At 43.6% G+C, this 12960-nt stretch overlaps 1 protein-coding gene across 1 annotated transcript in view; it reads right to left on the bottom strand.

Annotated features, from left to right (window-relative positions):
* The window catches only part of LOC133554236 (uncharacterized), a 65824-nt gene that overhangs the window by 45484 nt on the left and 7380 nt on the right, over window positions 1–12960 (bottom strand). Inside the window, exons 2-7 of the mRNA XM_061902729.1 lie at window positions 12492–12697; window positions 12001–12152; window positions 3016–3169; window positions 2752–2944; window positions 2565–2659; window positions 935–1121 (exon numbers count right to left, since the gene is read on the bottom strand). Coding sequence (XP_061758713.1) covers window positions 935–1121; window positions 2565–2659; window positions 2752–2944; window positions 3016–3169; window positions 12001–12152; window positions 12492–12636 — 926 coding nt within the window. The 5' untranslated portion in view covers window positions 12637–12697. The remainder of the gene's footprint in view (window positions 1–934; window positions 1122–2564; window positions 2660–2751; window positions 2945–3015; window positions 3170–12000; window positions 12153–12491; window positions 12698–12960) is intronic.

Raw genomic sequence — 12960 nt, 5'->3', positions numbered from 1 at the left:
GTACCTTGAAGGTAGAAAAGCGCTATACAAGTACAACCCATATTATGTTAAATCCACCGTGAACTGGACTCTCACTATTATGTTAAAAGCACTGTGGACTGGACTCTCACTATTATGTTGGATCCACTAAGGACTGGACTCTCACTATTATGTTAGATCTACTATGGACTGGACTCTCACTATTATGTTAGATCCACTATAGACTGGACTCTCGCTATTATGTTAGATCCACTATGTACTGGACTCTCACCATTATGTTAGATTAACTATGGACTGGACTCTCACTATTATGTTAGATCCACTATAGACTGGACTCTCGCTATTATGTTAGATCCACTATGTACTGGACTCTCACCATTATGTTAGATTCACTATGGACTGGACTCTCACTATTATTTTAGATCCACTATGGACTGGACTCTCACTATTATGTTGGATCCACTTTGGACTGGACTCTCACTATTATGTTAGATCCACTTTGGACGGGACTCTCACTATTATGTTAGATCCCCTATGGACTGTACTTTCAAAAATATTATGTCAAACCCACTCGACGGGGGGGTTACCCACAATTTTGGTCCTCTCCAAGGTTTCTCATCATCATCATCATCGACGTCCCACTGGGTTGTGAGTTTTTCTTTGCTGAACCGCGGATGTTGTTGTGGCTTGTGCAGCCCTTTGAGACACTTGTGATTTAGGGCTATATAAATAAACATTGATTGATTGATTGATTGATTGAATCTGTTATCCACATAATATTAGTGTCTTCATTAACAGTGAAGACTATATAGAATCAAACAAAGCTAATAATTGGGTTTGATTAGATTAGCGTACGTCCTTTTCTAAGCCTGGAAGACAATTTTGATGAACACGTAAACAAAAAAAACTCTTCAGAATATTTTATCTACTGAGTATAAAGTTGTTTCATGTTGACCTGAGGATGAGGAGGTCTCCACCAGTGAGCACATTGACGTGATCTGTAGGACGGAGGAGATGGTTGTTTTTGAACCAGGACACGCTCGCTGCAGGTCGGCTATATGGCGGCCTACAGGAGAGGGTGACGTTGTCTCCCTTCTCTGCCGTCACGTTTGTGGGCTGCTGGATGAAGTTCCAGTCCATCTCTGCTAACACGACACCAATGACTTAAAAACGGGTATAGTTGTTTGGTTTAGTCAACTCGTTTTATAATCTAAATTTACTACAGCTCTTATATATGATTCACTGTATTTGTAAAGGACAGGGGTCACCAACCTTTTTGAAACCAAGAGCTACTTCTTGGGTACTGATTAATGCGAAGAGCTACCAGTTTGATACACACTTAAATAAATTGCCAGAAATAGCCAATTTGGTCAATTTACCTTTAATAAATAAATCTATATATCTATATGACAAAATGGGTATTTCTGTCCGTCATTCTGTCGTACATTTATTTTCCTTTTACGGAAGGTTTTTGTAGAGAATAAATGATGAAAAAAACACTTAATTGAATGGTTTAAAAGAGGAGAAAACACAAAAAAAATGAAAATTAAATTTTGAAACATAGTTTATCTTCAATTTCGACTCTTTAAAATTCAAATTTCAACCGAAAAAAATGAAGAGAAAAACTAACTGATTCGAATATTTTTGAAAATTTTAAAAAATAATTTATGGAACATCATTAGTAATTTTTCCTGATTACGATTAATTTTTTAATATTGATGACATGTTTTAAATACGTTAAAATCCTATCTGCACTTTGTTAGAATATATAACAAATTGGACCAAGCTATATTTCTAACAAAGACAAATCATTATTTATTTTGGATTGTCCACAACAACAATTTTAAAAGAAATTCAAAAGAATTTGATATAGGATTTAACTTTGATTCTACAGATTTTCTAGATTTGCCAGAATAATTGTTTTGAATTTTAATCATAATAAGTTTGAAGAAATATTTCACAAATATTCTTCGTCGAAAAAACAGAAGCTAAAATCCATCCATCCATCCTTTTCCTACCGCTTATTCCCTTTTGGGGTCCCGGGGGGCGCTGGCGCCTATCTCAGCTACAATCGGGCGGTAGAAGCTAAAATGAAGAATTAAAAGAAAATGTATTTATTATTCTTTACAAAAAAAAAATACTTGAACATTGATTTAAATTGTCAGGAAAGAAGAGGAATGAACTTAAAAGGTAAAAAGGTATACATGTTTAAAAATCCAAAAATCATTTTTAAGGTTGTATTTTTTTCTCTAAAATTGTCTTTCTGAAAGTTATAAGAAGCAAAGTAAAAAAAAAAAGAATGAATTTATTTAAACAAGTGAAGACCAAGTCTTTAAAATATTTTCTTAGATTTTCAAATTCTATTGAGTTTTGTCTCTCTTAGAATTAAAAATATCGAGCAAAGCGAGACCAGCGTGCTAGTAAATAAATACAATTTAAAAAAAAGAGGCAGCTCACTGTAAAGGGCTGCTATTTGAGCTATTTTTAGAACAGGCCAGCGGGCTACTCATCTGGTCCTTACGGGCTACCTGGTGCCCGCGGGCACCGCGTTGGTGACCCCTGGTATAGGACGTGGGCATACAAACCGGCTAGAAGAAGGAACGCTGCTTGCGACTGAATTGACTCCTTCAGGTTTGATGCTTCACAGCGATAGAAGCCTTCATCTTCCTTGCTTACATTACTGAAAAGGAAATAAAATACTGCATATGATGGCTAACACCTCTGAAAATATCCGAAAGTGTAGTAGATGTATCGTGTGTGTGTGTTGAAAACCTGAATGTAAGCAGCTGTCCATTGTTGTGGAGGTTGAATGAGGCCGAGCACTTTGTCAGGAGGCAGTCGTCTTTGAACCAGTGCACCATGGGAACAGGGAAGCCTTGCACAGCACAGTGCATGGAGACCTCGGTTCCCACAGCGACAGTGGTGTTGTCAGGGCCCCGTGTGATTCTGAGTCGGTGAGGGACTCCTAGGAAACAGATGTTGGTGGTCCTTGTTCTCTAGGTGGACTTGGATGTGATAAAGGATTGGCGAATTTACCCAGCACGGTAAGCTTGGCGGGATGGCTGTTCTTGCTGATGTTTAATGAAGGACTATACGTCACACAGACGTACCTCCCATCGTCCTCTAAGCTTACGTTGAGGAGATGAAGAGTTCCTGATGTCTTCTTCTGCTGGCCACCGCCGTACTCGCCCTGAGAAACACAAAGAGTCTTAAATACACATACTTGCCAACCCTCCCGGATTTTCTGGGAGACTCCCGAAATTCAGCGCCTCTCCCGAAAACCTCCCGGGACAAATTTTCTCCCGAAAATCTCACAAAATTCAGGCGGAGCTGGAGGCCATGCCCCCTCCAGCTCCATGCGGATCTGACTCAGCAATGTTGTGACCCTCTCAAACAGGACAATACTGCCATTTACTGTACATTGAATAGAATAGAATGTACTTTATTGATCCCTGGGGGAAATTCAGCACCACAGTTCGCTCACAATAAACAATGATAATAATAAATAATATAATATATATAATGTATGATATATAAAATATATAATATATGAATAATATAAATATATTCTACATTTAAGTGCAGTCAAGGAACATGCATTAGGGAGTTTGTTCTGAAGCCCACAGTAAAGAGACCTAACTTCATCACGTCACCTGGTTATTGACTCCAACCCAATATATTACACCGTCGACGAGAAAAATGAAGAAATACGCTCGCAAGTTCCAAAACGAATGGAAACAAGTTGGAAGCAAGTTCCAAAACGAAAGGAAACAAGAATTTCAGTTTATCCTGGAGAGTTTGAAGGGGAAGGGGTATGTTGCCTGTAAATTTTGTAGAACACACTTCTCCATTGAACACGGTGGCCGAACGGATATACTCAGTCATGAACGGTCAGCGAAGCACAAAGCGTCCGCAGCGCAGCATCGTTCACAACCCAGTATTATGGGACACCTCGCAAAATGGAGACTCGATGGTGTAACTTATGCTGAGACAAAGATGGCTATGCTGATAGCTGGAAGCAACATCCCGTTCTCATTTGCGGATGTCTACAACAAATCCGTGAAGGATATGTTCCCGGATTCGGAGATCGGTCGCCAGTACGCAAATGGCAGAACAAAGGTTACTCAAATAGTGAAAGGTAAGTGTTGTTGTTTTTGTTTAATAACCAGCAAGCACAGTACAGTTAGTAGAACAACTGTGTTTTTATTACTGTGTATTTGATAGGTGCCGTCGGAAATTCAACTATTTATTTTATTTATATATATAATAAAATAAATATATATATGTGAGGACTGGTCTGCACAGCGCTGCCGGGAATGTCCCATCGTGGATGCGTTGACATGAACACGGCAAGAGGTAAGATATAATAAAATTGATTCTAAATGACAAAAAGGAGCTCTGAACAGAAACACTGGAGCTAATTCAAAGGCAAACCAAAAACGCTAGTATGAGAACTAGGAAATACAAAAATAGGAAATTAAACTGGCACGTGGGCACACAGAAAAGGAATAAATGAAACATTTAGCATGAGAGCTAATAACAATGTGCGTAGCGTGAGAGCTAGCGAGAATAGAAATAATTGCTTGAAAGCAAACGATCAAAAAACAGCCGTACAGTTGCGTGAGAGCAAACTATGAACCCAGACCGAATGAACAGAGAAGACTGGCTTAAATAGGAGGGTGATAATTAGTAGCAGGTGTGGGGGGTGAGACTAGCAGGTGGACTGATGAGTGACCATGGTGACAAAGCAAACAGGAAATAAGGAGTAGATGGAGAGATATACAAAATGGAAAAATAAATAATATGTGTAGATCCGAGCAGCGGGTCGCAACAATATAGCTAGAATTCACTGAATATATATATATATATATTTATATATATGTATATATATATATATATATATATATATATATATATATATATATATATATATATATATATATATATATACATATATATATATATATATATCTTGATTGGATTATCCAGAGAATAGTGCTCGATACCGTGGTAGAGCGCAATATGTAGGTGTGGGAAAAAATCTCCTGATGATTGAGGGAACCCCTCATGAAACAGTTCTGTAGAGATGAAGTGATTTTTTCCCACACCTAAATATATATATATATATATATGTATATATATTTCTGTCCGTCATTCTGTCGTACATTTATTTTCCTTTTACGGAAGGTTTTTTGTAGAGAATAAATGATGAAAAAAACACTTAATTGAATGGTTTAAAAGAGGAGAAAACACAAAAAAAATGCAAATTAAATTTTGAAACATAGTTTATCTTCAATTTCGACTCTTTAAAATTCAAATTTCAACCGAAAAAAATGAAGAGAAAAACTAACTGATTCGAATATTTTTGAAAATTTAAAAAAATAATTTATGGAACATCATTAGTAATTTTTCCTGATTACGATTATTTTTTTAATATTGATGACATGTTTTAAATACGTTAAAATCCAATCTGCACTTTGTTAGAATATATAACAAATTGGACCAAGCTATATTTCTAACAAAGACAAATCATTATTTATTTTGGATTTTCCACAACAACAATTTTAAAAGAATATATATATATATATATATCTCCTCTCTGAGCTGCTACCTTACCGTGGTAGAGGAGTTTGCGTGTCCCCATGATCCTAGGAGCTATGTTGTCTGGGGGCTTTCATGCCCCCTGGTAGGGTCTCCCAAGACAAACAGGTCCTAGGTGAGTGATCAGACAAAGAGCAGCTCAAAGACTTCTATGGAATTACAACAAAACGAACTCAGATTTCTCTCGCCCGGACGCGGGTCACCGGGGCCCCGCTCTGGAGCCAGGCCCGGGGTTGGGGCACGATGGCGAGCGCCTGGTGGCCGGGCCTGTCCCCATGGGGCCCGGCCGGGCACAGCCCGAAGAGGCAACGTGGGTCATCCCTCCAATGGACTCACCACTCATAGGAGGGGCCATAGAGGTCGGGTGCATTGTGAGCTGGGCGGCAGCCGAAGGCAGGGCACTTGGCGGTCCGATCCTCGGCTACAGAAGCTAGCACTTGGGACGTGGAACGTCACCTCACTGGGGGGGAAGGAGCCTGAGCTAGTCCGCGAGGTAGAGAAGTTCCGGCTGGATATAGTCGGACTCACCTCGACGCACAGCAAGGGCTCTGGAACCAGTTCTCTCGAGAGGGACTGGACCCTCTTCCACTCTGGCGTTGCCGGCAGTGAGAGGCGACGGGCTGGGGTGGCAATTCTCGTTGCCCCCCGGCTCAAAGCCTGCACGTTTGAGTTCAACCCAGTGGACGAGAGGGTAGCTTCCCTTCGCCTTCGGGTGGGGGGACGGGTCCTGACTGTTGTTTGTGCTTACGCACCAAACAGCAGTTCAGAATACCCACCCTTTTTGGGAATGCTCGAGGGAGTACTGGAAAGTGCTCCCCCGGGTGATTCCCTTGTCCTACTGGGGGACTTCAACGCTCATGTTGGCAACGACACTGAAACCTGGAGAGGCGTGATTGGGAAGAATGGTCGCCCGGAGTGGTGTTTTGTTATTGGACTTTTGTGCTCGTCACGGATTGTCCATAACGAACACCATGTTCAAACATAAGCGTGTCCATATGTGCACTTGGCACCAGGACACCCTAGGCCGCAGTTCCATGATCGACTTTGTAGTTGTATCATCGGATTTGCGGCCTTATGTTTTGGACACTCGGGTGAAGAGAGGGGCGGAGCTTTCTACCGATCACCACCTGGTGGTGAGTTGGCTGCGATGGTGGGGGAGGATGCCGGACAGACCTGGCAGGCCCAAACGCATTGTGAGGGTTTGCTGGGAACGTCTGGCAGAGTCTCCTGTCAGAGAGAGTTTCAATTCACACCTCCGGGAGAACTTTGAACATGTCACGAGGGAGGTGCGGGACATTGAGTCCGAGTGGACCATGTTCCGAACCTCTATTGTCGAGGCGGCTGATTGGAGCTGTGGCCGCAAGGTTGTTGGTGCCTGTCGTGGCGGTAATCCCAGAACCCGTTGGTGGACACCAGCAGTGAGGGATGCCGTCAAGCTGAAGAAGGAGTCCTATCGGGTTCTTTTAAATGATAAATGGGTTGTACTTATATAGCGCTTTTCTACCTTCAAGGTACTCAAAGCGCTTTGACACTACTTCCACATTTACCCATTCACACACACATTCACACACTGATGGAGGGAGCTGCCATGCAAGGCGCCAACCAGCACCCATCAGGAGCAAGGGTGAAGTGTCTTGCTCAGGACACAACGGACGTAACGAGGTTGGTACTAGGTGGGAATTGAACCAGGGACGCTCGGGTTTGCGCACGGCCACTCTTCCACTGCGCCATACCATCCCTTGGCTCATAGGACTCCGGAGGCAGTGGACGGGTACCGACGGGCCAAGCGGTGTGTAGCTTTAGCGGTCACGGAGGCAAAAACTCGGACATGGGAAGAGTTCGGGGAAGCCATGGAAAACGACTTCCGGACGGCTTCGAAGCGATTCTGGACCACCATATGCCGCCTCAGGAAGGGGAAGCAGTGCACTATCAACACCGTGTATGGTGCGGATGGTGTTCTGCTGACTTCGACTGCGGATGTTGTGGATCGGTGGAGGGAATACTTCGAAGACCTCCTCAATCCCACCAACACGTCTTCCTTTGAGGAAGCGGTGCCTGGGGAATCTGTAGTGGACTCTCCTATTTCTGGGGCTGAGGTCGCTGAGGTAGTTAAAAAGCTCCTCGGCGGCAAGGCCCCGGGGGTGGATGAGATCCGCCCGTAGTTCCTTAAGGCTCTGGATGCTGTGGAGCTGTCTTGGTTGACAAGACTCTGCAGCATCGTGTGGACATCAGGGGCGGTACCTCTGGATTGGCAGACCGGGGTGGTGGTCCCTCTCTTTAAGAAGGGGGACCGGAGGGTGTGTTCCAACTATCGTGGGATCACACTCCTCAGCCTTCCCGGTAAGGTTTATTCAGGTGTACTGGAGAGGAGGCTTCGCCGGATAGTCGAACCTCGGATTCAGGAGGAACAGTGTGATTTACGTCCTGGTCGTGGAACTGTGGACCAGCTCTATACTCTCGGCAGGGTTTTTGAGGGTGCGTGGGAGTTTGCCCAACCAGTCTACATGTGCTTTGTGGACTTGGAGAAGGCATTCGACCGTGTCCCTCGGGAAGTCCTGTGGGGAGTGCTCAGAGAGTATGGGGTACCAGACTGTCTTATTGTGGCAGTCCGCTCCCTGTATGATCAGTGTCAGAGCTTGGTCCGCATTGCTGGCAGTAAGTCGGACACGTTTCCAGTGATGGTTGGACTCCGCCAAGGCTGTCCTTTGTCACCGATTCTGTTCATAACTTTTATGGACAGAATTTCTAGGCGCAGCCAAGGCGTTGAGGGGTTCCGGTTTGGTGGCCACGGAATTAGGTCTCTGCTTTTTGCAGATGATGTGGTCCTGATGGCTTCATCTGACCGGGATCTTCAGCTCTCACTGGATCGGTTCGCAGCCGAGTGTGAAGCGACCGGAATGAGAATCAGCACCTCCAAGTCCGAGTCCATGGTTCTCGCCCGGAAAAGGGCGGAGTGCCATCTCCGGGTTGGAGAGGAAACCCTGCCCCAAGTGGAGGAGTTCAAGTACCTAGGAGTCTTGTTCACGAGTGGGGGAAGAGTGGATCGTGAGATCGACAAGCGGATCGGTGCGGCGTCTTCAGTAATGTATCGATCCGTTGTGGTGAAGAAGGAGCTGAGCCGGAAGGCAAAGTTCTCAATTTACCGGTCGATCTACGTTCCCATCCTCACCTATGGTCATGAGCTTTGGGTCATGACCGAAAGGATAAGATCACGGGTACAAGCGGCCGAAATAAGTTTCCTCCGCCGGGTGGTGGGGCTCTCCCTTAGAGATAGGGTGAGAAGCTCTGCCATCCGGGAGGAACTCAAAGTAAAGCCGCTGCTCCTCCACATCGAGAGGAGCCAGATGAGGTGGTTCGGGCATCTGGTCAGGATGCCACCCGGACGCCTCCCTAGGGATGTGTTTAGGGCACGTCCAGCTGGTAGGAGGCCACGGGGAAGACCCAGGACACGTTGGGAAGACTATGTCTCCCGGCTGGCCTGGGAACGCCTCGGGATCCCCCGGGAAGAGCTAGACGAAGTGGCTGGAGATAGGGAAGTCTGGGCTTCCCTGCTTTGGCTGCTGCCCCCGCGACCCGACCTCGGATAAGCGGAAGATGATGGATGAATGGATGGATATATATATGTATATATATAAATGTATATATGAAATATATATGAAATACTCGAGTTGGTGAATTATACTCCTCCCCTCTTAACCATGCCCCCCGCCCCAACCACGCCCCCAACCACGCCTCACAACAAACTTGAAAAGTTTAACAGATTATTCTTCATTTACAATTGAAGTTAAAAAGTGGCTTTGGAGCAATCAAAACTGCTCACACGGTCACTGAGGTGGGCACTATGTTTGGCAGATCAACTTAATGTGTATTATATTCATCCACGACAGCATTTTTGTTGTAAATTGTGAGGTGTGTCTGTTAAAATCATGCTTGTTTTTACAAATGATGACAGATGTGAACAAGAGCATGTATTGTCTTTGTGTGATGATGTAAATTTAGATGTGGTTGCATTGTATATTAAGTATGTGTCCATGAAAGGGCATTTTATGACTTTTTAAAATTTAATTACATGATATAGTATGATTTTAGTGTCATAATTTTATTGCATGATTTTTGTATCCCTTTAATTTAGGTAACCAGCAACTGCAGATGGAAATTAGCTATTTACCTATAATCTGGCACAGAACATATCTGTCTTTGAGTTTAATGTTTCTGTGCATTGTCCCTTCAAATAAAGACTAAACTATAAACATTTAAAAATTAATAAATGCATATCCAAAATATTACCAGTAACCTGTCATTCCACCCGTCCATCTAACTAGCCTATGTCCCTCTATTAGTTACCTGCCCATACATACTCTCCATCCAACTGTTGTTTGTCCATCCATCCATCCAATTTGGTGTCCATTCGTTCTTTTGTTCAGTTGTCCATTCAACTACCCATACCTCCAACCATTTATCTACACACCCAACTATTAATTTGTTCATCCACTCACTTGATCACCTACACGTCAAACCATTTATCCATACATCCAACCATTAATATGTTCATCCACCCATCATCCATTTATGAATTTGTTTTTCCATCCGTCCACCTGTCCAACTAATCATCAGTTCATCCCTTTTTCTATCCAAGAAGTCTGTTCGCCCACCCAACCATCCATTTGTGGATATATTCATCCCAACATTTCAATATTCCATCGATTTATTTATTTGTCTATCCATCCGTTCAATCAGTTATCTATATAGTAATCCGTCCGTCACGATTGGGGGTGTAGCTTGCTGCGGTTCGTTCTCCCGGAATGCAAGACTGACGGCTCCGGACGAAATCAACCAACTACCAAAAATACAGACAAAGAGCAAAAAAGGCAAGCGTGTCTAATACACGTAAAGCTAAGATTTAACAGAAGCTATGGCATGGAACAAGAAAACTTACTTGGCAAAGGCGTGACGCAAACATTGAAGCCCAAGCCGACTAACTGGCAAGGACAGGCTTAAATAAAAGTGTCTTGATTAGAGCAGGTGTGTACAGAACACATGGTAACTAAAATAAACACGGGTGCACAAAACAGGAACTAAGGGAGTTCAAAACGAACAGAACATAACTAAACAAAACATGATCCAGACCACGGATCACACACCGTCAACCCGTCCTTCATCTACATCTCCATCCATTTATTCAACCAGTCATTTACCTCTCCATATATTATCCTTTCACCTATACATCCGTCCAACCGGTTATGTGAAGACTGGTCGGCACAGCGCTGCCGGGAATGTCCCTCCAGGGATGCATAGACTCGAACACAGCAAGAGGTAAGATATAATGAAATTTATTAAGTAACAAAAACAGGCTAAGAAACAAAAATACTGGAGCTACCAAAAAGGCAAACCAATGACGTTAGAATGAGAACTAGGAGATACAAAAATAGGAAATTAAAATGGCACGTGGGCACACAAAAAGGAATAAATAAAACATTTAGCATGAGAGCTAAAAACGATGTGCGTAGCGTGAGAGCTCACGAGAATAGTAAGAATTGCGTGAAAGCAAACGATCAAAACCAGACGTACAGTTGCGTGAGAGCAAACTATGAACCCAGAAATAATGAACAAAGAAGGCTGGCTTATATAGGATGGTGATTATTAGTAGGAGGTGTGCGGGGAATCGAGACTAGCAGGTGGACTGATGAGTAACCATGGTGATGGACTAAATAGGAAGTAAGCGTGTCAGAAGGAGAATGAAACAAAGATTGAAAAATAAACAACATGTGAGGATCCGAGTAACGGATCGCAACAGGTTATATATGTCAGTTTATCGTTTATTTTCCCATCAGTTCATCCATCCAAGCAATCATCTAACCAGTGTTGATATGTTTAAGAGTTCTTCCTTTTTACATAGCCATGTTTAGAGTTGCTATTACTTTTCCTTTGTGTATTCTACTAGTCTCTCTTTGTTTTCAGATCCCAGGTTAGAGTCGTAAACCATCGGAATGTGAAGACAACCCCCACGTCTCTCTCACCTTATGGTGTTGAGAAGACGGGTAGGAGGGCTTTCTTTTGTGTGAAAAGAGTATGTTTTTCCCTTGGAATGCCAGAACAACTTGAGAAGCCGGTATGAATGAATTGGTCTCGGTTGTTCCCCAAAGCTTCAGTAAAACTTGAAAATATTCCAATTCTGTCTCGATGGTCCTTCTTACTCAGCATATATGTCATCAAAAGAACTTGGGATTGACCAGTCATTTAAATTCCCTGGGAGGAAGAGCTGGTCCGACGCAACGCCATCGACCCATCTAACCAGTTATTCACTCGTTCAGTTGTATGTCCAACTGTCTGTATTTCTGTCCATGTGCCCAATAAGACTAGCAAGCAGTTGACAGCTTGGTGAGAAGCTTAGATGTTGACAAAGTAGGAGTCAAGCCCTACCTGGATTTGCCTCCCTTTGGTGACCACATGTCCATCTTTGAGCCAGAAGATGCTAGTGAGGGACAAACTTTCACCAGACACACATTGGAAGGAAACACCCTCTCCTTCCCGGACGCTCTGATCCTGTGGACTGAAGAACACCTCCTCCAAACCTGACAAATAGCAGCAAGTCATAGTTAAAGTACCAATGATTGTCACACACTAGGTGTGGTGACCCATCCCCTTGATCACCCCCTGGGAAGTGAGGGGAGCAGTGGGCAGCAGCGGTGCCGCGCCTGGGAATCATTTATGAAGCTTTAACCCCCAATTCCAAACCTTGATGCTGAGTGCCAAGCAGGGAGCCAATAGGTCCTATTTTTATAGTCTTTGGTATGACTACCGATCTCAGGGTGGACACTCTAACCACTAGGCCACTGAGTAGGTCGCCATCATACCCTGCGTGTGTGCAGCAAGCCAGCTAAAATTGAGAAATTAATCGATCATGGACTCACCCGGCTGGGACAAGACTGTGCAACTGAATAAGATGACCAAGTAGAGGTTGAAAATCATTTGTGGCGGCAACCAAGCAGGCACGAAGCCGTGCATCCTACTGCAGCACTCCATTGTAAGCATCCACTGGAAACCACCATGCAGCATCAGCCATTATGTTGTGTCAGCTTGGACAGAAGAGTTCAGATGGACATGTCAGCAGGTAAACCTGCAGAAGAAGAAGAAAACCTTATCATTGATTCATGAAGTTGATCAGTTATTATTTAACATCCCCTAGTGGCCCCTCCTCTGTGTCCCTCCTCCTTTCTATTTAGGAGGTGAGACTGTGTGCAGCAAGTGCTGCTTTGTCCTCTTTAGCCTTTGAATGAGGCCTGTGGTTATCCACTAAATGAAAGTGACATGAAAAACCCCTGGACAGCTTTGTACTTCTTTTTCCCAGCGTCTGATCCTTGTATATGCTTTCATGCTGGT

The sequence above is a fragment of the Nerophis ophidion genome, linkage group LG01 (assembly GCF_033978795.1).
Source record: "Nerophis ophidion isolate RoL-2023_Sa linkage group LG01, RoL_Noph_v1.0, whole genome shotgun sequence".
NCBI lineage: Eukaryota > Metazoa > Chordata > Actinopteri > Syngnathiformes > Syngnathidae > Nerophis > Nerophis ophidion.
Note: the sequence above shows the minus strand (reverse complement) of the source record. Positions and strands in the feature narration are given on the sequence as shown.